We start from the raw sequence: 25,243 nt of genomic DNA, 5'->3' as shown, positions 1-25,243 counted from the left end.
CTGTGTTGGTTGTTAGGCTGCCTTCTAAGGCTTCCTGATAGCTGCATTGCTGTTTTCCCACTGCTCTGCAAACTGCTTTTTTAAAAGCAATCCAAAATTTTTTTTTGTCCTGGTGAGGTACTGAGCGTGCATTTTTTCACACCATACAGCGGTGTACGCTCCTCACACAGTACCGTGTAACGGCTGTTATCACGGCCACAGTGAAGCTATCTGTGTGTGACTCTGTACGGATAAGTCGAGGAGTTGTTCCGTTCTTACAGACCAACACTCTAGAGAGATTCCAGGTCTGCCCAATTCTATATACACCTAGTTTGTCATACACTAGGCAATTTCTGCCGGTCACATTGCGGTGTTAAATAAATAGGGCCTGACTGAATCCCACAGTGTCCTGAAGTGTAGAGACATTCCAATTCTCCACAGTCCTCTATACACCCTTCTAACAGCATAGAGAATCTGCCTGTCATATTGCGGTGTTAAATAAACAGGGCCTGACTGAATCCCACAGTGTCCTGAAGTGTAGAGACATTCCAATTCTCCACAGTCCTCTGTTATGAGTTCATTTTCTCCTTCACCTTTGATGTCCGATGAACTCTCTCTGCTAGTAAAGGGAGGTGGTGAAGTTGATTTGGATGGGAAAGATCTGTCATCTGAACAGGTGGAGTGTGATTGGACATGCGGAATCTCTGAGTGGATATAAGGCAGCCGACACCCTGCAGGGTTGCTGGTGATCCTTTCTGCTCTGAGCTCTTGCATCCAGTTTAGTTCCTGTCTACTAAAGCTAAGTTTTTGCTCTGCTATTATTCCATGAGATTTTGTCTGGTTTTCTTAGTGTTTGTGTTCAGCCAGCCCTTGCTGGGACAGGCTGAATTCCATTTTTGTCTCTGATCAGTTGATCTCTTTGCTCTGTTTTCAGAATATACTTGAGTGCTGATATAGTGATTTTGAAGTCTAGCAACTTCAGGGCCTTTTTTCCTATCAGACGGTTGGGAAATTTTTGGTAGGGTTTTTGCGGATTGTAGCCAGCATCTTTTCTGTCCTGTCCTATCTAGTTAGTTGGGCCCCATCATTTGCTCAGCCTGTCTTTCTGTCTGTGTTTGTGTTTTCATCTGTTTTCACCGTCAGTACATGTTGGGGGCTGTCTATTGCTTTGGGGTCTGCTCTGAGGCAGTTTAGATTTCCCCTTTCTTTCTTTAGGCTCATTTAGTTCTCCGGCTGTGACGAGGGGTCTAGGACCACCGTAGGAACCCCCCACGGCTACTGTTAATTGTGAATAGGATCAGGGGTCTGCAATCCGCTAGCTACCAACCTCTCCGGTTTTCTGGACTTAGCTTGTATTTTTGTTTATTCCTCCTCCGGTGACTCATTCATAACAGAATCACCAGCCATACCGCAGATTCTAGGGTACTCAATAGCAGGAAAGAATTGTGTAAAAAAAAAAAAAAGTGTCAGAATTTTTTTTTTTTTGTAGATTTTTTCCTCTTTTTTTTCTCTGGTGCCGTAGGAGGAATTTTTCTTAATGGAGATGAAGCAATTGTCTGATCGTGTGGAGCAGCTTGCTGCTGAAGTGCGGGGAATTTCCGCCTATCTTGCTTATTCACATGCTGCTGAACCAAAGATTCCTACTCCTGATGTGTTTTTTGGGGATCGGTCTAAATTTTTGAATTTTAAGAATAATTGTAAATTATTTCTTGCCTTAAAGCCTAACTCATCGGGGAGCTCTGCACAGCAGGTTAAAATTGTCATCTCCTTGCTGCGCGGCGATCCCCAGGATTGGGCGTTTTCTTTGACACCTGATGATCCTATTCTAGCTAATGTGGACACATTTTTTCGAGCCTTGGGGTTGTTGTATGATGAACCTAATGCTATTGATCAAGCTGAGAAAGCCCTGTTGGCATTGAGCCAGGGTCAGGATTCTGCAGTCATACTGTCAAAAATTATGAAAGTGGGCGGTCCTTACTACCTGGAATGATAGTGCCTTGGCAGCTCTTTTTTGGATGGGTTTGGCAGAAACAATAAAGGATACTATGGTGGGATTTCCTGTTCCCTCTGGTCTTGACGATTCTATGTCATTAGCCATTCAGGTTGATCGGCGTTTACGTGAACGTAAAAATACATGAGAAATGTTGCCACCTGTTGAACAGATGTCTGAACCTATGCAATGTGATAGAGTTTTGTCTAGGGCGCAACGTCAGGAGTTCAGAAGGTGTAATAAGCTGTGTTTTTTCTGTGGAGATGCCTCTCATATTATTTCTGTCTGCCCTAAACGAGAGAAACGTTTTGCACACACATTTGCTGTGGGTGGTGTTCAACCAAAGTTTCTTCTGGCAATTACTCTGATCTGCTCCCTGTCCACATTTTCCGCTAAGGCTTTTGTGGATTCGGGAGCGGCTCTGAACCTGATGGACTTGGATTTTGCTAAACGTTGTGGGTTTGATATGACACCTCTGCGTACGCCTATCACTTTGAGGGGTATTGATGCTACTCCTTTGGCGAAGAATAAACCTTAGTTTTGGACCCAGATGGTAATGCGAGTCGCCCCAGACCATCAAGAAAATTGCAGATTTTTGGTGTTGCATAATTTCCATGACACCATTGTTCTGGGATTTCCCTGGCTGCAAATCCATAATCCAGTTTTGGATTGGAAATCTGTGTCTGTGGTGAGTTGGGGTTGTCGGTGTGCTCTTGGTGACACTCCTGTTTTCTTCACCTCTCCCCAGTCGCATGATGTTCCTGACTATTTGGCTGATTTTTATGATGTATTTAGTGAGAATAAGTCTGCATCTTTGCCTCATAGGAGTTATGACTGCAATTGAGCTGAGCCCTGGGTGTAAATTTCCCAAGGGTCGACTTTTCAATTTATCTGTACCCGAGCACGAGGCTATGCGATCTTATATTAAGGAGTCATTGGAGAAGGGTCATATTAGACCAACCTCGTCAACCTTAGGTGCTGTTTTTTTTTGTGGCCAAGAAAGATGGTTCATTAAGACCGTGTATTGATTATCGTTCCCTTAACAAGATGACGGTTAAATATCAGTACCTGATACCTCTGATGTCTGATTTATTCTCCAGAGTTAAGAGTGCCTGCTGGTTTACTAAGCTTGACCTCAGGGGGGCGTATAATCTTATTCGCATCAAGCACGGGGATGAATGGAAGATGGCGTTTAATACTGCGGAGGGACATTTTGAGTACCTGGTGATGCCTTTTGGGCTCTCCAATGCCCCTTCTGTCTTCCAGTGCTTCATGAATGATATTTTCTGGGACTTTGTGGATAAATTTTTGATCATCTATCTGGATGATATTTTGATCTTTTCCAAGGATTGGGACTCTCATGTGGAACATGTTCGGACTGTGTTCCGGATTTTGAGGGAGAATACCCTGTTTGTTAAGGGATCGAAATGCCTTTTTGGTGTACAGAGGATTTCATTTTTGGGATTTATTTTGTCTCCGTCAACTATTGAAATGGACCCGGCCAAGGTACAGGCCATTTATGATTGGGTTCAGCCCACTTCTTTGAAGGCCCTCCAGAAGTTTTTGGGTTTTGCTAATTTCTATCGTAAATTTATAGCTAATTTTTCTGGTATTGCCAAACCATTGACTGATTTGACTAAGAAGGGTGCTGATGTGCTGAATTGGTCTCCAGAGGCTGTTTCTTCCTTTCAGGAGCTGAAGCGGAGGTTCACTTCTGCTCCGGTTTTGCGGCAACCTGATGTCTCACTCCCGTTTCAGGTAGAGGTGGACGCTTCTGAGATTGGTGCAGGAGCTGTTTTGTCCCAAAAAGATCCTGTAACATCTAAAATGAATCCCTGTGCTTTCCTTGCTGGGACAGGCTGAATTCCATTTTTGTCTCTGATCAGTTGATCTCTTTGCTCTGTTTTCAGAATATACTTGAGTGCTAATATAGTGATTTTGAAGTCTAGCAACTTCAGGGCCTTTTTTCCTATCAGACGGTTGGGACATTTTTGGTAGGGTTTTTGCGGATTGCAGCCAGCATCTTTTCTGTCCTGTCATATCTAGTTAGTTGGGCCCATCGTTTGCTCAGCCTGTCTTTCAGTCTGTGTTTGTGTTTTCATCTGTTTTCACCGTCAATACATGTTGGGGGCTGCCTATTGCTTTGGGGTCTGCTCTGGGGCAGTTTAGATTTCCCCTTTCTTTCTTTAGGCTTATTTAGTTCTCCGGCTGTGACGAGGGGTCTAGGACCACCGTAGGAACCCCCCACGGCTACTGTTAGTTGTTGTGAATAGGATCAGGGGTCTGCAATCCGCTAGCTACCAACATCTCCGGTTTTCTGGACTTAGCTTGTATTTTTGTTTTTTCCTCCTCCGGTGACTGATTCATAACAGTACTCTATACACCCTTCTAACAGCATAGAGAATCTGCCTGTCATATAGCGGTGTTAAATAAACAGGGCCTGACTGAATCCCACAGTGTCCTGAAGTGTAGAGACATTCCAATTCTACACAGTCCTCTATACACCCTTCTAACAATATAGAGAATCTGCCTGTCATATTGTGGTATTAAATAAATAGGGCCTGACTGAATACCACTGTGTCCTGAAGTGTAGAGACATTCCAATTCTCCACAGTCCTCTATACACCTTTCTAACAGCATAGAGAATCTGCCTGTCATATTGCGGTTTAAAATAAACAGGGCCTGACTGAATCCCACAGTGTCCTGAAGTGTAGAGACATTCCAATTCTCCACAGTCCTCTATACACCTTTCTAACAGCATAGAGAATCTGCCTGTCATATTGCGGTGTTAAATAAATAGGGCCTGACTGAATCCCACAGTGTCCTGAAGTGTAGAGACATTCCGAATTCTCCACAGTCCTCTGTTATGAATGAGTCACCGGAGGAGGAAAAAACAAAAATACAAGCTAAGTCCAGAAAACCAGAGAGGTTGGTAGCTAGCGGAATGCAGACCCCTGATCCTATTCACAACAACTAACAGTAGCCGTGGGGAGTTCCTACGGTGGTCCTAGACCCCTCGTCACAGCCGGAGAACTAAATGAGCCTAAAGAAAGAAAGGGGAAATCTAAACTGCCCCAGAGCAGACTCCAAAGCAATAGACAGCCCCCAACATGTATTGACGGTGAAAACAGATGAAAACACAAACACAGACAGAAAGACAGGCTGAGCAAATGATGAGGCCCTCACTAACTAGATAGGACAGGAAAGAAAAGCAACTGTCTGCAATCACGCAAAAACCCTGCCAAAAATAATGCCCAACAAGTCTGATAGAAAAAGGCCCTGGAGTCGCTAGACTTCAAAATCTCTATATCAGCATTCAGGTATATTCTGAAAACAGAGCAAAGAGATCAACTGATCAGATACAAAAAGGAATTCAGCCAGTCCCAGCCAGGGCTGGCTGAACACAAACACTAAGTAAACCAGGCAAAATCTCATGGAATAATAGCAGAGCAAAAACTTAGCTTTAGTAGACCAGAACTAAACTGGAGGCCAGAGCACAGAGCAGAAAGGATCACCAGCAACCCTACAGGGCGTCGGCAGCCTTATATCCACTCAGAGATTCCGTATGTCCAATCACACTCCACCTGTTCAGATGACAGGTTTTTCCCATCCAAATCAGTTTCACTACCTCCTTTCACCAGCAGAGGGAGTTCATCGGACATCAAAGGTGAAGGAGAAAATGAGCTCATAACAGTACCTCCCCCTTGAGGAGGGGTCAACGAACCCTCATCCACGCCACCAGGGAGATCAGGATGGGCCTGATAAAAAAGCACGAACCAATCTTTCAGCATGAATATTGGATGCAGAGACCCAAGAATTATCCTCCTGGCCATAACCCTTCCACTTAACCAAATACTGGAGTCTCCGTCTAGCCAGACGAGAGTCCAGTATCTTCTCAACCTCATATTCCACATTACCTTCAACCAATACAGGGTTAGGAGGTGCCACCACAGGAACTACTGGCTCAACAAACCTCTTTAACAGAGACTTATGAAACATGTTCGGGATCTTGAATGTAACAGGAAGAGTCAATCGAAAAGAGACCGGATTAAGAATCTCCAAAATCTTGTAAGGTCCAATAAATCTAGGTTTAAACTTTGGAAAAGCCAACTTCATAGAGATATTCTTTGATGACAACCAAACCATATCACCCACCTTAAACTGGGGACCAATGGTCCTATGCCGGTTGGAAAACCACTGGGCCTTTTCCTAGGAGAGAGACAACTTATCCACCACTTGGTCCCAGATCTGGTGCATTCTCTCCACCACAGTGTCAACACCTGGGCAGGCAGAAGACTCCACCTGCCCTGAAGAGAATCGAGGATGAAACCCAAAGTTACAAAAAAAATGTGACATCAAAGTGGCAGAACTAGCTCTATTATTTAAAGCAAATCCGGCCAAGGGCAAAAATGAAACCCAATCATCCTGATCAGCAGAAATAAAACATCTCAAATAAGACTCCAAAGTCTGGTTTGTTCTCTCCGTCTGCCCATTGGTCTGAGGGTGAAACGCAGAGGAGAAGGACAACTGAATTCCCAGCTTGGAACAGAAAGTCCTCCAAAATCTAGAAACAAACTGAACTCCTCTGTCAGATACAATGTTCACAGGAATCCCATGCAAGCGAACCACCTGTTGCAAAAATAAGGGCACCAACTCTGAGGAAGATGGCAACTTAGGGAGTGGTACAAGATGGACCATCTTTGAGAATCTATCACAAATCACCCAAGTAACAGTCATTCTCTGAGAGACAGGCATATCAGAAATAAAATCCATTGAAATATGGGTCCATGGCCTCCTGGGCACCGGCAAAGGCATCAACAACCCACTAGAGCGAGAACAAGGTTTAGACCGGGAGCAAGTCCCACAGGACTGCACAAAATTCCTGACATCACGAGACAAGGAGGTCCACCAAAAAGACCGACTCACCAAATCTCTAGTACCAAAAATACCTGGATGACCAGCCAATGCGGAGCAATGAACTTCAGACATTACTCTCTTCCTCCACTGGTCAGGAACATACAATTCTCCAATGGGACAACGCTCAGGTTTGTCCTCCTGAAACTCTTCCAGAGCACGTCTCAAATCGGGCGAGATGGCAGAAAGAACTACCCCCTCACCTAAGATGGTAGCAGGCTTGGTCACAATAGGAGAATCAGCAAAGAAACTCCTAGAAAGGGCGTCTGCCTTGACATTCTTAATGCCCGAAAGAAAAGAAACCACAAAATCAAAACGTGTGAAAAACAAGGCCCACCTAGCCTGTCTAGGATTCAAGCGTTTGGCCGACTCAAGGTAAATCAAATTCTTGTGGTCAGTAAGGACCACGACTTGATGTTTAGCTCCCTCCAACCAATGTCTCCACTCCTCAAATGCCCATTTCATGGCTAACAGTTCCCGATTCCCCACATCATAGTTGCGTTCAGATGGGGAGAACTTTCGGGAAAAGAAAGCACAGGGATTCATCTTAGATGTTACAGGATCTTTTTGGGACAAAACAGCTCCTGCACAAATCTCAGAAGCGTCCACCTCTACCTGAAACGGGAGTGAGACATCAGGTTGCCGCAAAACCGGAGCAGAAGTGAACCTCCGCTTCAGCTCCTGAAAGGAAGAAACAGCCTCTGGAGACCAATTCAGCACATCAGCACCCTTCTTAGTCAAATCAGTCAATGGTTTGGCAATACCAGAAAAATTAGCTATAAATTTACGATAAAAATTAGCAAAACCCAAAAACTTCTGGAGGGCCTTCAAAGAACTGGGCTGAACCCAATGATAAATGGCCTGTACCTTGGCCGGGTCCGTTTCAATAGTTGACGGAGACAAAATAAATCCCAAAAATGAAATCCTCTGTACACCAAAAAGGCATTTCGATCCCTTAACATACAGGGAATTCTCCCTCAAAATCCGGAACACAGTCCGAACATGTTCCCCATGAGAGTCCCAATCCCTGGAAAAGATCAAAATATCATCCAGATAGATGATCAAAAATTTATCCACAATTTCCCGGAAAATATCATTCATGAAGCACTGGAAGACAGAAGGGGCATTAGTGAGCCCAAAAGGCATCACCAGGTACTCAAAATGTCCCTCCGGAGTATTAAACGCCGTCTTCCATTCATCCCCATGCTTAATACGAATAAGATTATATGCCCACTTGAGGTCAAGCTTAGTAAACCAGCAAGCACATTTAACTCTGGAGAATAGATCAGAAATCAGGGGTAACGGACACTGGTTTTTAACAGTAATTTTGTTGAGGGAACGATAGTCAATACAAGGCCTTAATGAACCATCTTTTTTGGCCACAAAAAAAAAAAAAACAGCACCCAAGGGTGAAGAGGATGGGCTAATATGACCCTTCTCCAATGACTCCTTAATATAAGATCGCATAGCCTCGTGCTCGGGTACAGATAAATTGAAAATTCGGCCCTTGGGAAATTTACACCCAGGGCTCAACTCAATTGCACAGTCATAACTCCTATGAGGAGGCAAAGACGCAGACTTATTCTCACTAAATACATCATAAAAATCAGCCAAATAGTCAGGAACATCATGCGACTGGGGAGAGGTGGAGAAAACAGGAGTGTCACCAAGAGCACACCGACAACCCCAACTCACCACAGACACAGATTTCCAATCCAAAACTGGATTATGGATTTGCAACCAGGGAAATCCCAGAACAATGGTATCATGCAAACTATGCAACACCGAAAATCTGCAATTTTCTTGATGGTCTGGGGCGACCCGCATTACCACCTGGGTACAAAACTGAGGTTTATTCTTCGCCAAAGGAGTACCATCAATACCCCTCAAAGGGATAGGCATATGCAGAGGTGTCATAGGAAGCCCACAACGTTTAGCAAAATCCAAGTCCATCAGGTTCAGAGCCACTCCCGAATCCACAAAAGCCTTAGCGGAAAATGTGGACAGGGAGCAGATCAGAGTAATTGCCAGAAGAAACTTAGGTTGAACACCACACACAGCAAATGGGTGTGCAAAACGTTTCTCTCGTTTAGGGCAGACAGAAATAATATGAGAGGCATCTCCACAGAAAAAAACACAGCTTATTACGCCTTCTGAACTCCTGACGTTGTGCCCTAGACAAAACTCTATCACATTGCATAGGTTCAAACATCTGTTCAACAGGTGGCAACATTTCTCATGTACTTTTACGTTCACGTAAACGCTGATCAGCCTGAATGGCTACTGACATAGAATCGTCAAGACCAGAGGGAACAGGAAATCCCACCATAGTATCTTTTACGGTTTCTGACAAACCCTTCCGAAAGAGAGCTGCCAAGGCACCATCATTCCAGGTAGTAAGGACCGCCCACTTTCGGAATTTTTGACAGTATGACTCTGCAGAATACTGACCCTGGCTCAATGCAGGGCTTTCTCAGCTTGATCAATAGCATTAGGTTCATCATACAACAACCCCAAGGCCTGAAAAAATGAGTCCACATTAGTTAGAATAGGATCATCAGGTGTCAAAGAAAACGCCCAATCCCGGGGATCGCCGTGCAGCAAGGAGATGACAATTTTAACCTGCTGCGCAGAGCTCCCCGATGAGTTAGGCTTCAACGCAAGAAATAATTTACAATTATTCTTAAAATTCAGAAATTTAGACCGATCCCCAGAAAACACATCAGGAGTAGGAATCTTTGGTTCAGCAGCATGTGAATGAGCAAGATAGGCGGAAATTCCCCGCACTTCAGCAGCAAGCTGCTCCACACGATCAGACAATTGCTTAATCTCCATTAAGAAAATTCCTCCTACGGCCCCAGAGAAAAAGAGGAAAAAATATACAAAAAATAAAATTCTGACACTGAAAACACAAACACAGACAGAAAGACAGGCTGAGCAAACGATGGGGCCCTCACTAACTAGATAGGACAGGAAAGAAAAGCAACTGTCTGCAATCACGCAAAAACCCTGCCAAAAGTAATGTCCAACACGTCTGATAGAAAAAGGCCCTGAAGTAGCTAGACTTCAAAATCACTATATCAGCACTCAGCTATATTCTGAAAACAGAGCAAAGAGATTAACTGATCAGAGACAAAAAGGAATTCAGCCAGTCCCAGCCAGGGCTGGCTGAACACAAACACTAAGTAAACCAGACAAAATCTCATGGAATAATAGCAGAGCAAAAACTTAGCTTTAGTAGACCGGAACTAAACTGGAGGCCAGAGCACAGAGCAGAAAGGATCACCAGCAACCCTACAGGGCGTCGGCGGCTTTATATCCACTCAGAGATTCCGGATGTCCAATCACACTCCACCTGTTCAGATGACAGGTTTTTCCCATCCAAATCAGTTTCACTAACTCCTTTCACCAGCAAAGGGAGTTCATCGGACATCAAAGGTGAAGGAGAAAATGAGCTCATAACAGTCCTCTATGCACCCTTCTAACAGCATAGAGAATTTGCCTGTCATATTGTGGTGTTAAATAAACAGGGCCTGACTGAATCCCACAGTGTCCTGAAGTGTAGAGAGGCATTCCAATTCTACACAGTCCTCTATACACCTTTCTTACAGCATAGAGAATCTGCCTGTCTTATTGCGGTGTTAAATAAACAGGGCCTGACTGAATCCCACAGTGTCCTGAAGTGTAGAGACATTCCAATTCTCCACAGTCCTCTATACACCCTTCCAGCAGCACAGAGAATCTGCCTGTCATATTGCAGTGTTAAATAAACAGGGTCTGACTGAATCCCACAGTGTCCTGAAGTGTAGAGACATTCCAATTCTCCACAGTACTATATACACCTTGTACCTTGTTTTACAGTACCAGAGAGTTGGTGTAAATTTGGGTAAAGTTTTCCAAAAATTGAGGAAATGTGGTGGAAGAGTCCGTGGAAGTGGGCGGGGGTTGGCAGCTGGTAATGATGGTGTTGGTGTTGGTGGTGGATCTGGTGGTAGTGGCAAAATCAAAATAGCACCTAATACTGGAGGTATTGAGGCTGCGTTATCATCTGGCTCCACAAGGCCTCGAAGGCTCCCTTTTCTGGGAGTAGGTAAACCGCTTCTATAGCCGGAGCTTCAAGAACAAGTTTTGGCTTACATTGCTGACTCAGCCTCCAGCTCTATCGCCTCCTCTTCTGAAGTTTTAAATAATAAAAGCACTGAGTCGTCATTGGAGGCTCATGGTCATGAACCACACCTTTCCTTGTGTCCTTCACCCCTACCAAAATTGAAGGATGTGGTAGGCCACACTACAGATTGCTCCATGGAGCTGTTTTCACATACCATGCCAGGGTTATCAAGTCAAATCGTGAATTACCCAGGCTAAGATGAATCTGACATTGAGTGCACTGATGCACAGCCACTGATAGATGATTCTGCTGGTACATTCACTCAGAGCACTACATTGTCCTCACAGTGTACTGAGCCAGAATCTGATCCAGATGAAACTCAGGTGCCCCTTCCCGAATACTATACCACCATACACGGTGACATAGAGGAAGGTGCACATGACATTGAAGAGGAGGTGATGGATGACCCAGTTGTTGACCCAGATTGGCATCCATTGGGGGTAGAGTGTGCCACTGCCAATAGCTCAGAAGAGGAGGATGAGCATCCGCAGCGGGCATCGACATCGCAACAGTTGTTATATGGCAGGCCCGGAGCAGTCCAAACACGGGTTACAAAAACCCAAAAAATTGCAGGACAGCTTGGCCAGATGGTCAAAAAAGCACAGCGTGCAAGGCCTCAAACTGTCTTCCCTAGTAGGAAGAGTGCAGTGTGGCACTTTTTTGAACAAAATCCTAATGATCAGGCAAAGGTAATCTGTAAGAAGTGTGCAAAGACCTTTAGCCGAGGGAAAAATCTGAGAAATTTGAATACCAGTTGCATGCTAAGACATTTAACCACCATGCACTTGCAAGTGTGGATGGACTACCAAAACTCACGTACCACATGTGATACTGCTCCCAAAGAAAGTAGTCAGCAATGCAACATTTTTTCCCCCACTGTAAGTCCACCGGTTAGCACAGCAGCAAATGTTGAGGTGTCGTTGCAAGGCCAAAGCTGTCAGGGAATCACAATGTTATATCAACGAAAGAATGAATCTAGGCCATCAGAAAGAACACCAACTCCATCACCATCATCAACCCTCTCTCAGTCCGCCATGTCCACCGCTAGTTCCACCATATCCAGCTCTCAAGTCCAGCTCACCCTACCAGAGACTATGAGTAGGACAAAAAAGTACTCATCCTCTCATCTGCGTACACTGGGTTTGAACACCCACATTGCCAAACTAATCTCGTTAGAGATGATGCCCTATCGGTTGGTTGAAAGCGCAGCTTTCCGCGAACAAATGGCCTACGCAGTACCACGCTATGAACTACCCAGTCGCCACTTCTTTTCTCGCAAAGCCATCCCAGCCCTCCACCTTCATGTGAAAGACTGCATTATCCATGCACTCAAGCTGTCAGTGAGTGGAAAGGTGCACCTCACAACTGATGCATGGTCCAGTAGGCATGGCCAGGGCCGTTACATGTCCATCACTGCGCACTGGGATAATGTGGTGGATGCAGGGTCCACAGAGGACAGTGGTGGTGGCACAGTGCTGCCTAGCCCACGGTATAGGAAACAGTTGGCTGTAGGCGTTCCACCCTCCTCCTCCTCCTCCAGAAGCGAAAGCTGGTCCACAGAGCGCAGTCGCATGAGCACTGCATCCGCAGTTGACAGTGTTGCAAACGAGGTGTCCCCCTATCGATCAGCTAGTGGAAAGCGTCAGCAGGCTGTGTTGCAGATGGTGTGTTTGGGCGACAGACACACCGCAGAGGTACTGGCTGACTACTTTCAGCGACTAACTGAGTCATGGCTGGGCAGTCTACATCTTGAGGCAGGCAAGGTAATTAGTGATAACGGCCGGAATTTTGTTGCAGCCATAGCCCTTTCAAAACTCAGACACATACCTTGCTTGGCTCACACCTTGAACTTGGTGGTGCAGTGCTTCCTCACTAATTATCTGGATTTTACAGGCCTGCTCCTGAAGGTTCGAAGACTGTGCTCGCACATCCGCCGGTCGCCGGTACACTCCAGTCGTATGCAGAAGCTGCAGCGATTGCTCCACCTTCCCAAGCACCGCCTAATTATCGACATTGCAACAAGGTGGAACTCCACCCTGCACATGGTTGAGCGGCTGTGCGAACAAAGGCATGCCGTAATGCATTTGTGGGAGGATACACGGGCAGGCACTTTGAGGGCAGACATGGAGTTGACAGGTGTGCAGTGGTCAAAGCTGAAAGACCTCTGTATAGTCCTTCAGTGTTTTGAGGAATGCACACGGCTGGTAAGCGCAGACGACGCCATCATAAGCATTAGCATCCCACTTATGCGTCTGCTCATTCAAACTTTGATGCACATTAAGGAGCAGGCGTCTGCAGCCGAGGTTGATGAGGAGGAGGGAAGCCTTGATGACAGTCAGCCATTGTCTGGTCAGGGAACTGTTGTGGACGAGGTGGAGGAGGAAGAGGAGGAGGATGATGATGGGGATGATTATTTAGGGGAGGAGGATGCTTCTCGTGGGGCAAGAGAAAATGTTGGCTTTGCAAGGTCTGGTACAGGGTTTGTGCGTGACTGGAGGGATGTGGATTTGCCAGAAAGTGCTCCTCCACCCAACACTCGCAGTGCATCATTGACACCGGGAACATTGGCCCACATCTCAGATTATGCCTTGCAGATCCTAAAAAGGGACACCCGCATTGCCAAAATGATGAACGATGATGACTACTGGTTGGCCAGCATCCTGGATCCACGCTATAAAGGCAAATTCCAAAACATCATGCCACAGGAGAACCTTGACCTAATATTGGCTAACAAACAAGCTACTCTGGTAAACCGGTTGGTTGAGGCATTCCCAGCACCCAGCAGCAGTGATGGTTCTCACACGAGCCGTAGGGGCCGGGGGCAACTTGGAAGCGGTGTTGGTGGTGCACACATCAGAAGTGGCGTTGGAGACAGGGGTTTCATGACCATGTTGTGGACTGATTTTTCAAGTCCCGCTCACACGACTGGTAATACTGCATCGATTTAAAGTGACAGGAGACAGCACTTGTCAAGTATGGTTACAAACTACTTTTCCTCCCATATCGATGTTCTCCCTCACAGGTCATTCCCATTTGGGCAGCTAAACTGGACACCTGGCCTGAATTGGTACAATATGCCTTACAGGAGCTGGCATGCCCAGCTGCAAGTGTGCTATCGGAAAGTGTCTTCAGTGCTGCTGGATCAATACTGACAGAAAAAAGGACCCGTCTGTCGACCCAAAATGTGGATGCTCTAACCTTCATTAAAATGAACCATGCATGGGTTTCCAAGGATTTTGTGCCACCTTACCCTGATGACACATAGGTTGCCAGAAAAATTGTTTTCTTTGGTCCGCCTGTTCCTGGGACTTGACCAATTTCACCTTTAGCAGCAGGTGAATGTCCCACATCAACATATGGCATTTTGTAAACCTCCCTAACTGGGCAGCCTCCTCCCCCCAATAGCCGGGGTCACCATCGAGCGCACGCAACCATGCAAGTGCCATTGCCCTGGACAGGTGGGTGGGCCGACTCGTGGGCGCGGCACTGGCACAGGGTCCCTCATAGTGCAATCAAGTGTCTCTGACGGTGGTGGTGCACACCCGCCGTCAGACACACCGCTGTACTATGAGGGGCCCTGTGCCAGTGCAGTCGCCAACGAGTGTGCCCCCCCTGCTTGCTCTTGAACACAGCACTTGCAAAGTTGAAATACTTACCTCTCCCTGCTCCACTGCCATGACGTCTTCCGCGTTTCCTGACAGTGATATTCTGATCAGAGAGCGTAATGACATCACGTCTGTACGCCCAGACTAGTACAGGGATTCCCTAGCGAGGAGACTTATTTGAGGAGACTTATTTAATTGTTTTCAATGTTTGGACGGCAATTTTTGTGGAGCACTATGCTCTGCAGAATGATATATGGGGCCCACCATACACTGGAGCATTCCAAAGGTGGACATCAGACACTGGAGCAGCATTTACAGGGCCCATTACACACTAGAGCATTAGAAATGGGGCCCATTATATATGGAGCATTATTTGGGCCCATAAGACAGTGCAGCTTCATCCATGGGGACCAACATATACTGTAGCATAATGTGGAGCTCATCATATACTGTTTCAAACATTATATAGGACCAATGATTCTGTATGGTGAAATATATGGGCCTCATTACGCTGTATAGCGCACTATGCGGTGGCCATAATACTGTATGGAGTAAGATGCTGTCCGTTTTTGGAGCTATTGGAGAATTTAAAATGGATATCAGTCATGAGATGTAAAAAGTGAAGTATTTTTCATCGTACTATACCGCTATTTCTCTGCCGTATCGGAGCATCATGAGTTGTGGTATGTGTTAAAGGGGCGCTCTTTGGCCCAGGGGACGTGAAAACCTGGAGCCAGCCCTACCCCCCCACAAATTTAGCCAAATAACCCCCATTTTTCAGTGCGTAACTAGTATTATGAAGTAAATTAAGGTTGAATAGCTTCAGTAATAAGATTTGATGTTTTTGGCATTCAAAAGGGCACTGTAGGTGTGTTTCCTGGCCTCCACTCCCTGCCGACTTTGCTTCCCCATTGACTTGCATTGGGTTTCATGTTTCAGTCGGCCTTCGACTTTTCACAAACATCGGCCGATTTCGTTCGACCCGACTTTTGCAAAAGTCGGGTTTCATGAAACCCGACTCGACCCAAAAAAAGGCAAAGTCGCTCAACTCTACCGGGGACCAATGGTCCTATGCCGGTTGGAAAAAATGCTGGGCCTTTTCCTGAGAGAGTGACAATTTATCCACCACTTGGTCCCATATCTGCTGCATTCTAACAACCACAGTGTCTACACCTGAGCAGGACGAAGATTCCACTTGGCCTGAAGAGAATCAAGGATGAAACCCAAAATTACAGAAAAAGGGTGACATCAAGGTGGCAGAACTAGCTCGCAAATTCGGCCAAGGGCAAAAATGAGACCCAATCATCTTGATCAGCAGATATAAAACATCTTAAACAAGACTCCAGGGTCTGGTTTGTTCTCTCAGTCTGCCCATTGGTCTGGGGATGAAACGCAGAGGAGAAGGATAACTGAATTCTCAGATTGGAACAAAAGGCTTTCCAAAATCTGGAAACAAACTGGACCCCTCTATCGGACACAATGTTCTCAGGAATCCCGTGTAACCGAACCACCTGTTGTAAAAACAAGGGTACCAACTCAGCGGAAGATGGCAACTTTGGGAGTGGTACAAGATGGACCATCTTCGAAAATCTATCACAAATTACCCAGATAACAGTCATTCTCTGAGAGACAGGAAGATCAGAAATAAAATCCATTGAGATATGGGTCCATGGCCTCTTGGGCACCGGCAGAGGCATCAGCAACCCACTAGAATGAGAACAGGGTTTAGACCGAGAAAAAGTCCCACAGGACTGTACAAAATTCCTGACATCACGAGATAAGGCAGGCCACCAAAACGACCGACTCACCAAATCTCTGGTACCAAAAATACCTGGATGACCAGTCAATGTGGAGCCATGGACTTCAGACATCACTCTCTTTCTCCACTGGTTCGGAACATACAATCTTCCCATAGGGCAACGCTCAGGTTTATCCTCCTGAAATTCCTCCAGGGTGTGTCTCAAATCGGGCGAAATGGCAGAAAGAACTACCCCCTTACCTAGGATAGTAGTAGGCTCAGTCACATTAAGAGAATCAGCAAAGAAACTCCTAGAAAGGGCGTCTGCCTTAACATTCTTAGTGCCCGGAAGAAAAGAGACCACAAAATTAAAACGCGTGAAAAACAAGGCCCATCTAGCCTGTCTAGGATTCAAGCGTTTGGCCGACTCCAGATAAGTCAGATTCTTGTGATCGGTGAGGACCACAAATTGATGTCTAGCTCCCTCCAACCAATGTCTCCACTCCTCAAATGCCCATTTCATGGCCAAAAATTCCCGATTCCCCACGTCATAGTTGCGTTCAGATGGGGAGAACTTTCGAGAAAAGAAGGCACAGGGATTCATCTTAGAAGTCACAAGGTATTTTGGGGACAAAACAGCTCCTGCATCAATCTCAGAAGCGTCTACCTCCACTTGAAATGGAAGTGAGACATCAGGTTGCCGTAAAACTGGAGCTGAAGTAAACCTCCGCTTAAGCTCCTGAAATGCTGAGACAGCCTCAGGAGACCAATTCAGCACATCAGCACCCTTCTTGGTCAGATCAGTCAGTGGTTTGACAATACTAGAAAAATTACCTATAAATTTACGATAGAAATTAGCAAAGCCCAAAAACTTCTGAAGAGCCTTCAAAGAAGTAGGCTGAACCCAATCATAAATGGCCTGTACCTTGGCCGGGTCCATTTCAATAGTCGATGGAGATAAGATAAATCCCAAAAATGAAATCCTCTGTACACCTAAGAGACATTTCGATCCCTTAACAAACAGAGAATTCTCCCTCAAAATCCGAAACACAGTCCGGACATGTTCCACATGGGAATCCCAATCACTAGAAAAGATCAAAATATCATCCAGATAGATGATCAAAAACTTATCCACAAAGTCTCGGAAAATATCATTCATAAAGGACTGGAAGACAGAAGGGGCATTGGAGAGCCCAAAAGGCATCACCAGGTACTCAAAATGTCCCTCCGCAGTATTAAACGCCGTCTTCCATTCATCCCCGTGCTTGATGCGAATAAGATTATACGCCCCCCTGAGGTCAAGCTTAGTAAACCAGCAGGCACTCTTAACTCTGGAGAATAAATCAGACATCAGAGGTATCAGGTACTGATATTTAACCATCATCTTGTTAAGGGAACGATAATCAATACACGGTCTTAATGAACCATCTTTCTTGGCCACAAAAAAAAACAGCACCTAAAGGTGACGAGGATGGTCTAATATGACCCTTCTCCAACGACTCCTTAATATAGGATTGCATAGGATCATGTTCGGGTACAGATAAGTTCAAAAGCTGACCCTTGGGAAATTTACACCCAGGCATCAACTCAATTGCACAGTCATAACTCCTATGAGGGGGCAAAGACGCAGACTTACTCTCACTAAATACATCAGAGAATTCAGCCAGATAATCAGGAATATAATGAGACTGAGGAGAGGTGGAGAAAACAGGAGCGTCCCTAAGAACACTCTGACAACCCCAACTCACCACAGACACAGATTTCCAATTCAAAACTGGGTTATGAGTTTGCAACCAGGGGAACCCCAGAACAACAGTATCATGCAAATTATGCAGCACCAAAAATTTACAATTTTCCTGGTGGTCTGGGGCAACTCGCATTATCACCTGGGTCCAAAACTGAGGTTTATTCTCCACCAAACGAGTGGCATCAATACCCCTCAAAGGAATAGGTGTCTGCAGAGGCGTCATGGACAAACCACAACGTTTAGCAAAGTCCAAATCCATCAGATTCAGAGCTGCTCCTGAATCCACAAAAGCCTTAGTGGAAAACGTGGACAAGGAGCAGATCAGAGTAATTGCCAAAAGGAACTTAGGTTGTATACTGCCCACAGCAAATGTGTGTGCAAAACGTTTCTTTCATTTAGGGCAGGCAGAAATAGTATGAGAGGCGTCTCCACAGAAAAAACACAGCTTATTACGCCTTCTAAACTCCCGACTTTGCGCCCTAGACAAAACCCCATCACATTGCATAGGTTCAGACATTTGTTCAAAAGGTGGCAGCGCCTCCCGTGTATTTTTACGTTCACATAAACGCCGATCAACTTGAATGGCTAATGCCATAGAGCCATCCAGACCAGCGGGAACAGGAAATCCCACCATAAAATCTTTTACGGTCTCTGATAAACCTTTCCGAAAGAGGGCTGCCAATGCACTATCATTCCATGTAGTAAGGACCGCCCACTTTCAGAATTTTTGACACTATAACTCTGCAGGATCCTGAGCCTAGTTTAATGCCAACAGGGTTCTCTCAGCTTGATCAACGGAATTAGGTTCATCATACAACAATCCCAAGGCCTGAAAAAATGCATCCACATTAGTCAGAATAGGATTTTCAGGTGTCAAAGAAAGCGCCCAATCCTGGGGATCGCCACGCAGCAAGGAGATGACAATTTTAGAGTTAGGCTTCAAGGCAAGAAATAATTTACAATTATTCTTAAAATTCAAAAATTTACACCGATCCCCAGAAAACACATCAGGGGTGGGGATCTTGGGTTCAACAGCATGTGATTGAGCGAGATAGGCGGAAATTCCCTGCACTTCAGCAGCGAGCTGCTCCACACGATCAGGCAATTGCTTAATCTCCATTAAGAAAAAAATCCTCCTACGGCCCCAGAGAAAAAGAGGAAAAAATGCATATTAAAAAAAAAAAATTCTGACACTTTTTTTTTTTTTCCTGCTTTTGAGTACCCTAGAATCTGTGGTATGGCTGGTGATTCTGTTATGAACGGGTCGCCGAAGAGGAAATAAAAAAACAACAAGCTAAGTCTCAGAAAGCCAAATAGGTTGGTAACTATGCAGACTGCAGACCCCTGATCCTAACACGCAACTAGCAGCAGTCATGGAGCGTTCCTACGGTGGTCCTAGATGCCTCGTCACAACGGGAGACTAAATAAGCCTAAAGCAGGAATAGAGGAAAACTAACTTCCCCAGAGCAGACCCCAAAGGAGAGACAGCCCCCACATGTATTAACGGTTAAACCAGATGAAAACACAAACAAAGGCAGGAAAATAAGCTGAGCAAACGATGGGGCCAAACTAACTAGAAAGTATAGGAAAGGAAAGAAACTGTCTGCAATCTACCAAAAAAAACCTACAAAAATGTCCAACACAACTGATAGCAAAATTAACCCTGAAGTCACTAGACTTCTCCCACTATATCAGCACTCTGAAATATTCGGAGACAAAGCAAAAAGGGACCAATCTAATAAGGGACAAAAAAAAGACAAGAGCAAGTGTGAACATTAGCAAAAAAACAAACTTATCTTGAGAAGACTGGAACAGAGCTGAGTCCTAGACCTAAGAAGCAGACTGAATCACCAACACTAGGATAGGGCGTCGGCTGTCTTATATCCATTCTGATCCTCCAGAGATCCAATCGTTATCTTCCTCACCAGGTGGCAGATCACTACCACTTAAACCAACCTCTCTACCTCCTGTCACCACCAGAGTGAGAACGGAAGGGGAACTCTCAACTGGTGGAGCAGAAAATGAGCTCATAACACTCCAGGACCTGAAGCACCTGACTGTTGGGGGCGTGGCCTAAGCTCCACAGAGCTAGGAGCTGCAGGGAAACTCCTAGAAAGGTAACTACAGGACAATGTTACCAAGGGGCATAGACAGAGACAGAAACCAGATCAAGCCGGGTCAAAGCATGAGATAGCAGGACAGTACCAAAGAGTTAGATAGAGCGAATAGTCAGGACGTAGCAATAGATCAGAAAACCAGAATGGGCAATGGATGGTACAATAGGGACAAACTGCAACGGAGTAACAATAGCCAAGCCAGGAGGTCCGAACCGGAGAAGATAATAGTACCAAAACAAGAGACGGAGTACAGGGTGAGGGAAAAGGCCGGGTCATACACGGGATCAAACAAGCAATGCAGAATACACACACACCAGGGGGGTCGGTCAGACGCACAGCCAGAATAACAGTATAGCTGACAGAGAATGCTAGTTTGGAGTGAGTATAAATACCCCTCCCAGCTCCAAAGAGAGGCCGGCAAAAGTTAACCCTGTGAGAACAGGACATTAACCATGTCCTAACCATGACAGAACCCAAATATCAAGGAGAAAGAAAAAAATAATTAAAATCAACTAATGGCATAATGAAAGGTGAGAGTAGCCATAGCAATAGAAAGAAAACCAAATAAGAGAAGTATTCTTGAGGTCAATAGAGTGGGAAATACCAACTCGGAGTTCATGGTCTTTGGTGTCAAACATTGTGGAGATCCAGAAAAATTTGGTGCTGTTTCTTGTAGCCATCAGAACATCTCTTGAGTTATAGTCAAGACAGTTTCTGTAGTGTGTATGTACAGTGCACAAACCAGCTTCTAAAGAGTCAAGAAGAGAGAAGAGACAGCAGATTAGGTGGGAGTAAACCAAGTTTACAAATACTGGGTAGATTAGAGATGATGCTATAGTTAGTAGAACAGGTTGAGTCATAGCTATCCTATGAGTCAATTTCTGATCCATGAAATAGCTTTCAAAAATGACTATGATTCCTGCAATGACACCCATCTGTAGACAAATACAAATTTTTCTTAATATTCTGAAAATTATAAGCAGTCACTGGATATGAATGTATTATTTCTTTACAGACGAATATAAACAAAGAATTTGTGGTCAAGGCAAAGGGGCGTGGACAAGCTTCACTAACGGTAAAGCTATATACATCATAAGGGTATGGAATTCACCTTACAAGCACACAACTGTTTTTTATGGATCTAATCTAAATCTAGTTTTAGACAATTAATAATGAACCATACCAAGTCTGTGGTTATGGTTATTCCTAGGTTAGTCAAGACTTTAAGATATAGGGCTTGGATAACACCGAATTACACCTTTGATGTTGAAGGAAGGTCTAGCTACTTTTCTGGTCCATACTCAAACTTTGATTTGATACTCAAACTACCTGCTTAATAACAGCGCTAAGTCTTCAGAGAAAACATTACTTTTAGGTCAAAAAGCATTGTCTCACAGAAGAACAATATTATGGTCCGTAAGGGGCCTACAAGTGGGTAAAACAGACTCGTGGGGACATAAAGTGCCTTGTCTAACTACAAGTAAAAATGCAAATAAAAATGTAACATTAAAAGGTTTGCATGTTGACAGTTTTTTGATAACATTCTTAAAAGGTAGCTAAACTTTAATTTATTTAATTATTTATCAGCCTTTACAAAGCTATAAATCTTTGTAATATACTCTACTATGCTATTTTGCTCTCATCTCTCTTAAACACCATACTGAAAATACTATTTTAACTACATAGTTAATGCTTCTTTACAGGCTTCTTTTGTCATGACTCTGGACTGGATGGTTCCGCCTCCATCCTGGTCAGGTCAGGGTTAATTCTAGTTCGCCTCTCTTTTGTTCCGGGGCGGCTATTTAATGTTGGCAGTTCCTGGATTTAGTGTCGGTGATGCTTCTATATACTAAGTTTGTGGTTGCTGACCCAGGTTACTCGTCTGTAAACGTTGTGCCTCTGTCTGTGTGTGTGCTTTGCTGTGTATGACCCAGTTTGTCCCCTGACTTTTGCCTCTGCATCCTGCTTTGTACTGCCCTGTCCTTCTTGGTTATCTGACTCCTCGGCTTGTCTCTGTTTACTCTATGTCTTATCCCTAGGTACCATGCTCTCATCTGGCTTTTGACCCTTGACTCTCCTTTGACTACGTTAACTCTCTGTGCCCTGTACTCCACGCTCTCAGCTGCCTTCCCTGTCCTCATGCGCGGTGACTCCGCCCCCTGATCATGTGACTTAGTTCCAGGTCCTGTGCTTACTGCTTTGTCTCAGATCCATGTGCATTACGTGTCTTGTTCCTTCACTCCCTGCGCTCGTTCACGTTCCCCCTGATAGCACCCCCCTAGGCTGCGTCAGTGACACCATCGGTGTCACTACAGCTCTGAGCTGCTGCTCTAGCAAGGATCTATATGCAAACACTATTTACAAACATTTTTGGCTGAATTTGGGCAAGAGCAGCCGAGAAGCTCACACAGGAAAGTGTTGATAATTAGTGTAACAGCAGTTCCAAGTAGCCTATTAAATAGGCAGTAAAGATACCACTTTAACTGTGGTATTTGAGTGAGAAGAACAAAAAATAATATAACGGAGTATTGAAAGCTTTACAAAGGATGATTATATATATATATATATATTAAAATTTAGTTACTCTTTAAAAGAGTTGTCCAATATAGGAAAAAAATGTCTGCTTTCTTTAAATAAAGAGCAACACATCTACATGTAGGTTGTATATGGTGTTACAGCTTCCCTTATTAAAGTACATAGAACTGAGACACCACATAAAACCCGTGGACAGGTGTGGAATTTATTTAATTAGAAATCATCTCTGTTTTTCTAATCTTTGAAAACCCTGTAAATTCAACAAGGATATTAATGATCCCTTCTTGGCTAGGTGATGGCTGTTTACTATGAACTGTTGACAGAGGCGGAAAAAGAATGCCAAAACTTTCATCTGTCGGTCAAAGTGCAAAATGAAAATGTTGGTAAGTGAGAAACATATGACATAGATCTAGAGAGGAGATGTGTTGGTAGATCCATCCACTTTTGGAGGATTTAGTAATGCATAATCTTATTTCTTTATCTAGCGTTAACATTTTTAGAAGAGGATTTGGTCAGAGTATAAGAAAGGCAGTTCCTTTGTCACACGCCAACTCAAAGGCCTTCTCCAAATTCCCATTTTAACAGCTGTTTTTCTCCTGGGTCCTCTTGAAATCTGAGCTCCGCTGAGCAAAACTTTCTCACATTGGCTAGTGTCATGGTCCAGTCCAGAGTTTATCTTCTGCTGTCTTTACTCTGGACTGGTCATGCGGGGGTTAATCTCCTCAGCCTTGTTCTGGAGCTAGCTGGGCTATTTCAGTCTCTCACAGCCTGCTGACCAGTGTTAGTGATAGCTCAAGCTTGCAGTTTAGAGCCACTGACCCTTGTACCCTAGTGATCCTCCTGCCTTTGACTGATATTCACGTGTATGACCCGGACTGATTTCTGACCCCGTCTCTTGGTATTCGTCTCTGCTGTTACGTTCCCTCTCTGGCATCTGACTCCCTGGCTTGCACCCCGACCACGTATTTCGTCTCACGTTTTGGACCCCGTGCTCATGTTCTGGCTTTCTGACTCTCGGCTTAGGTATTTTGACTACGTGTATTGCTGCTCCTTCTGGTACGTCTGCTCCTGTTAGTTTCTGACTCGGTTCGTCTGACTATTCTCTCTCGTTACCTGTGGCACCTGTGCTGTTGCTCAGGGTTGCTGCTCTTAGTGTATAACCTCTCTTCCCTCACCAGCTCCCCCTGGTGGAGGTTTCACTACATTATCACTAACCTCACATTTAAACGGGATCTTGCATTTTTTTTTCTTTGGCCATGGATCTGCTGCATAACTTGGCAGATCAAGTGTCCAGTTTGACGCAGATGGCGCAGGACTTTTCTGTGAATCATCAGTCCCTTGTCATGTCTCAGACCCACTTACAGAAAGAACTGACTGAGACTATTAAGACCATGCAGGGAGACACCTCTCATATTGATTGTCCACCAGGTGACTCTGTAGATGTTATTTTGCACTCTCCTGAACCCTCAGTTAAACTTCCTGACACATTTTCTGGAGAAAAAGATAAATTTCATATATTCAAGGAGAGTTGTAAATTATGGTTTTCTCTTAGACCCCGATCATCTGGGGATGAGACTCAGCGGGTGGGGATTGTTATCTCCTTACTTAGGGAGGGTCCCCAATCCTGGGCTTTTTCGTTGCCCCCTACTGCCCCTGAACGGATGTCGGTAGATAGGTTCTTTGAGGCCCTAGGACTTATCTATGACGAACTAGACCGTGTTAGGGTGGCAGAGGACACTATTTTGGGTCTGGGGCAAGGGAAGCACTCAGCCGAATGGTACAGCTCCGAATTCCGTCGATGGTCCACTGAGGTGTCCTGGGACGACTCTGCACTGAGATGTCTGTTCAGGAAGGGACTGTCGGATTGCTTGAAGGACGCTCTGGCTCTCCATCCACCTCCCAGTTCATTGGAGGAGGCTATGAGTCAGGCTATCCGTATGGATCGGAGACTGTGGGAGAGAGGTGTTACTCAGCGAGGGGTTCCGTTTTTCCCTGCTAACCCTGATGTTTTGCTTCCATCTGAACCTATGGAGGTGGGAGCCACCAACCCCCAGGAGAAAGAGAGGAGACGGCGACGTGATGGAAAATTGTGTTTTTACTGCGGAGATCCCGGACAATGGAAAAAAGACTGCACCTCCTGTCCTCTGACTAACAAGCGGCTGAGTCTGGGTGATAATCGTGGAGGTCACCCAGACTCTCAGGTACCTTTTTCTTCCTTTTCAAGAGTACTGCTAAAAGTGGAAATTGGTGTTGAGAACGGCTTTTTCCATACTTCGGCTTTTGTAGACTGTGGGTCATCCCTGAACCTGATTGACTCTAAGCTGGTGGCTCGCTGTAGATTAGGGACAGTTAGGTTGGGGACTCCCTTAAAAATTGTGGCTATTGATTCTACACCTCTCACTAAGGATGGTCTCCATTTCAGTTCTAAAGAATTTACCCTCAGGGTGGGG

The 25,243-nt window shown here is 45.0% G+C and overlaps 1 protein-coding gene across 1 annotated transcript in view; it reads left to right on the top strand.

Moving 5' to 3' along the window:
* The window catches only part of LOC141075418 (venom factor-like), a 397,441-nt gene that overhangs the window by 320,860 nt on the left and 51,338 nt on the right, over positions 1-25,243 (top strand). Inside the window, exons 31-32 of the mRNA XM_073562451.1 lie at positions 21,274-21,333; positions 23,086-23,176. Coding sequence (XP_073418552.1) covers positions 21,274-21,333; positions 23,086-23,176 — 151 coding nt within the window. The remainder of the gene's footprint in view (positions 1-21,273; positions 21,334-23,085; positions 23,177-25,243) is intronic.

The sequence above is a fragment of the Dendrobates tinctorius genome, unplaced genomic scaffold (assembly GCF_039654945.1).
Source record: "Dendrobates tinctorius isolate UK_male_01 unplaced genomic scaffold, ASM3965494v1 ptg000351l, whole genome shotgun sequence".
Lineage (NCBI taxonomy): Eukaryota > Metazoa > Chordata > Amphibia > Anura > Dendrobatidae > Dendrobates > Dendrobates tinctorius.
The sequence above is the reverse complement of the archived record's forward strand: the minus strand, read 5'-3'. Positions and strand labels throughout refer to the sequence as shown.